General features: G+C 38.0%; 1 protein-coding gene across 1 annotated transcript; it reads right to left on the reverse strand.

The window, feature by feature from the left end:
• Positions 1 to 271: 271 nt before the first annotated feature.
• Positions 272 to 3,541, reverse strand: LOC106465837 (frizzled-9-like). The gene has a single exon (XM_013926078.2). The coding sequence runs from the start codon at positions 2,885 to 2,887 to the stop codon at positions 1,109 to 1,111; it is 1,779 nt and encodes a 592-aa protein (XP_013781532.1). The 5' UTR covers positions 2,888 to 3,541; the 3' UTR covers positions 272 to 1,108.
• Positions 3,542 to 5,096: the final 1,555 nt, after the last annotated feature.

Below are 5,096 nucleotides of genomic sequence, written 5' to 3' on the forward strand. Positions count from 1 at the left end.
ACAGGAAAGAGTAGTGTACAATGGTTGTGTGTTACACAGGAAATAGTAGTGTACAATGGTTGTGTGTTACACAGGAAAGAGTAGTGTACAATGGCTGTCTTCTGCATAGAAAGTAGGAGTATACAATCACTGCGTTCTGGGAAAGAGAGGTGTAAAATGGTTGTGCTACAAAGGAAAGGGAAGAGTAGAATGTCCGTGGCCTTCATAGAATAGCATTCTCTGCAACATAACGGTGTTGGTAATAGACACATAACGACTAAACAACCAGTAATAAAATGATTAGTGTTTATTTAAAATCTCACTCCAGTGATTTGTACAAAAGAGTATTAATGAAAATTCATTACTAGGTGAAATATAAATACAAGTAAGGCGCTTTGCTATTACGCTACTATATTAAAGAATCTAACAAAATTAACGTCCCTTTGTTAAAAAATCCAACAAAATTAACGTTCCTATGTTAAAAAATCTAACAAAATTAACGTTCCTTTGTTAAAAAATCTAACAAAATTAACGTTCCTATGTTAAAAATCTATAAAATTAACGTTCCTATGTTAAAAATTCTAACACAATTAACGTTCCTTTGTTAAAAAATCTTAACAAAACGAACGATCCAATATTATAAACAAGAAATTACTGCATTTAGAATAATACAGTAATAATAAGTTAACATAGCCTAAAACAGTATGTACAAGCAGAATAGAAACAGAAATGAGTATTCGTGTATATATATTTACACATACATTGTTGTTTAAGATACACAAAACTATTAAACCATCGTTCAATTTTCCATTGTTTTTATATCTACAAAAAGTTAATTTTCAACACGTATGTTTTTTTTTCAGCGCCTATACTTAAACTTCCTAAATATAATTAATTCATATACTCCTAAAGAGCTATGTATTAGCTAAGATCCTATCAGTTTCTCTCGTCCTTATATGTATGCATATACAATATCAAAGTTGTGTTAGGCTGTCTCGTATATCCACTGTGATCCGTATTTTACAACAATAATACACATATATGTTATGTACGAACTTATGTAAGATGTTTATGTTACAGCGACCATTTACAGACACGTCACGGTATCTGTTGGTTTTGGATTTGATATTTACTTCAGTAGTACTACATGGGGTGGACGGTACACAATAGTTGGAGATTTCACACTCCTCCTCGGTTTTCGCCTAATTTGATTGTTAAAAAATGTTGCCCATGAGTTCCAGGTCTTACTGTTCCACACCCACACTCCGGTGGCGATTCCCTGCAATAACGTCATAGCATGTTTTAACATGAAAACTTCCTCACTAGGGATGCTTTGGTCTAAGGAACAGCCTCCTGCTGTAGGATAAGAGCACTGGGGCGCAGTGTCCATGGCAACTGCATACCATCCGGGTCTATTGATGTACTCGTACACCTGACAGGCGATCACACTGATTGCTGGAACAGTATACAGTATAGAAAATGTACCAATTCTTACCATGTGTCTTTCTAACTTGTTGGTGTTCCGATCACCTTGTTTCATCACTCTTCGGATCCGCACAAGCGAAGAAAACCCTAAGATGATGAAGACACTTCCGAAGAAAAAGAAGAAACAAAGAGGAAAAATTACAAATCGGAGCAAGGCATCTCGACTTCTGCTGCCAACATTACATAGTCCAGTCAATTCCTCCCCTTCAACTTGTCGTAAAGTCAACACTATGATGGTCAATATTGCTGGCACCCCCCATGCCAGTACATGGAAATATGATGCACGAGATTCGATGGCCTCGTGTCCCCATTTGCGTCCGGCAGCCAAAAACCACGCGCAAGTCAAAACTAGCCACCAGAGGGCTGCTGCCATTCCAAAATAGTAGAGCAACAAGAAAACTATGATACATCCTGTACTCTCTAAGCCTTCTTTCACCAGGTAGCTGTCTCTTTCTGTTTTTTCGCAGGATATGAATTCAGCGCCTGCGAAGGAACGGACGAGATAAGCAATGCTTATATTACAGCAACACATGCTCAGAAAGATAATGGGCCGCTCGGGGTACCGAAAGCGAGCAGTATCGACCCAGAACGTGGCTACCGTCAAAAGAGTTGCCATGAAACAGAAGGCTGACCACACAATCATCCAAATGTCCACGACATTTTTGTCATGGCGAGAGAACAAAATGTCACGGTCACATCGAGGAACACACGTTTTCACGCTTGTGGTTTTGGATAGCACTGACACGAAGTTTCTAGGACAAAACTTCGCAGATAAATCACGTTCAATGTTCACGTTTTTGCCTCCGTAGCTGTATTCCTCTTTTCCCCCGTCGACGTCGGAGATACCGTCTTCGCGAGTTTTGGGATATAGGCGAGAAGGGAGTAGATTGGGATTAATACTTTTGTAATTGGTTTTACCTTTCTCAGCTTTAATGCCCTTTTCGCTTTCCTTATTGCGTGAGCGCCGTTCTTCTGTGATATCTGGCAGTTCCATACACAAACCGTTCTTTCCTGGTACGGGCAGTCGGCTACAGCTCAGCTTGGTAGGCCACCCAAACGCCAACCGCTCAAGAATGGGAAAACACCGTGCCTTAACTTCTTCGCAGACGGACCGACAGGACGGTATGGGAACATCTACTTGATGGGCACACATTGGAGCATAAAGTGAGCACAGAAAGAACTTTAAATGCTGAGAACAACCGAATTTGACCAGTGACACATACTCGTGGACTTCAATAGCAGCATCAGCCTGATTCGTGTGTCCCATCAGGTTCGGCATCCTAGTCATGTTGTAAGGAAGGTCTTGACATAGGGGAATGGTAATCCGTTCACACTTTTCGGGGTTTTTTAGGGCTGTCAAAGGCACCTGCCCATAAACGATGATGAAAAAAATCAAAACAGTAAGTAACATGGCAGATATCATAATTCAACCTGTTGGAGAAACGAAGCCTTCACAGTTGCACACAGTCGCATTTCGAAACTATAAAGTAGCACATTGTGTCGCTTCAAGAGGCTGCTGTCATTATTTTCCTTAAATATGTTCGCACGACTGACGACAAGATTTAACTTTTCAAAATTAGGGATGGCTTATAATCGTTAGTTTTGAAGACTTCTAAATGCAGTACGTTCCTCTGCTAACTTAAAACTATGTATTTTAAAACGAAAAATCACACATGTGCTTTCACGTGTTGTAGCTTTCGTTTACACGACCTCGATGTGCGTCTGTGACTAAACACTACAGAGAGCAAGTAGCGCCTTTATCTGATATATCATTCCGCATGGCCTTGGAACTGCGCGTGATTTGCGACGCCATACTTTTACGCAACGTCTACACTGCGCATGCTCACTTTTAAGCCTCTAAGTGAGTTTTTATCAGCGATTATAAAATGCCGTCAAAACAGATAACTTTTTCTTTTTAAGTCTCGATCACTAAGCGGATGTATACAGAAAAATCCATGAGCAAAACGAACACTGTGCTATCAGCTAGCTGGCGGTATCTTGACAAAGTGTTTGAACTTGCCGGCTCTGAGGGATTTGGTTGTATTTCTCTGTGCCAATCAAGGGCGGCTGGGGCCAGAGCAGCACTCCCATGATGGGGTCCTCCTTATACCGCAGGGCAATCTGTTTCGTTTATCAAGCCTCAGATGTGTAATTAGCAGAATTCGTGGCTACCAGCCCATAGCGTAATCCTGCCCCCGGACATCAGGGAAAGCGATTAGGTTAGCCAGATTCCCATGCGGCTGGCACCGGACCCTAAACTACACGCTTTATATATTTCTGGTTACGTTGCAAATATTTATTACAGTAATAGTGCAAAAAGGCGTCAAGTGTTGAAACTGTAAATGTAAATCGACAATTCAATATAGATTTTCTTACGAAACCTGTAAACTAAACTTTAAGACTTCCTTGCGTAATCTACAAATTAAACTTTAAGGTTTTCTCACGAAACCTATAATTTAAGCGTCAAAACGATTTATAAAACCTTTAAAGATAATTTCCTGAAGAAACCTGAAACTAAACATTAATTGTTTTTATTATGAAACCTACAAACTAAACTTTAAGATTACTTAGCGATATCTGCAGTTAAACATTAAAAATATTTCCTTGCGAAACCTACAAACTACAAACCAAAATTTAAGTTTTCACACACGAAGCTTTACTTTTTAAAAACTATATAGTATTAAAATATTGACTAACTATTGTTACTAGCATAACCTTGGTTAATAATATATAATTGATCAATACAAAAGTACTAACATATGTTTACGTATTATTGATAAAATGTGCTAAAGTTTATTAACAGAGCATTGGTTACTGGCACGACGTTGAAAATGAACAGAACGTCGTTAAAAAAAACAACAACAAGAAAGAAATATAATAATTAGGACATAATCATGGTTATGTGACCAATTAGTAACTTCGGATATAATGAAAATGATGTGCTTTTACCAACATTATTGATTACAAGCATTATGTTGGTTGTAAAGAGACTAGTTGTTACTAATATGATATAAAGTATCACATATAAAGTAGCTTCAGATATAGTGAAAATAATGTGCTTTTACCAACATTATTTATTACAAGCATTATGTTGGTTGTAAAGAGACTAGTTGTTACTAATATGATATTTTGCTATAAACTAGAGCATTTGAAATTAATGGGTTGTTGATTACTTTATAAACAGCACTAGAATATTGTATATAACACAAACATTTGGCTAAAATGCGACTTTCTAATATTGTGTCCGTTACTTACACAATATTTTATTAACACAAAAGTCTAAATTGTTAATGCAGACAAAACGTAATAACAGAATAATGATGAACAGAAACTATATGTTAATTCGATATATATTATATATAACTAAATATTGTATAGTTTGTTTATAATTAAGCAGAAAGCTACACAATGGGCTATCTGTGCTCTGCCCACCACGGGTATCGAAACCCGGATTCTAGCGTTTAAAGCCCACAGACATGCCGCTCACTAAATGACGCCTCCAGCGGTATTTCCAACGTTAAAAATCGAAATTCGCAACGTGCTGTAGGCAGAGCAAAGATAGTCTATTGTGGAGTTTTGTGCTTAACGACGAACAAATACTAACTGATAAGTTTCTGTAACTTGCCAGAAGA

Source organism: Limulus polyphemus, unplaced genomic scaffold, assembly GCF_000517525.1.
Source record: "Limulus polyphemus unplaced genomic scaffold, Limulus_polyphemus-2.1.2 Scaffold2068, whole genome shotgun sequence".
In the NCBI taxonomy this organism is placed as follows: domain Eukaryota; kingdom Metazoa; phylum Arthropoda; class Merostomata; order Xiphosura; family Limulidae; genus Limulus; species Limulus polyphemus.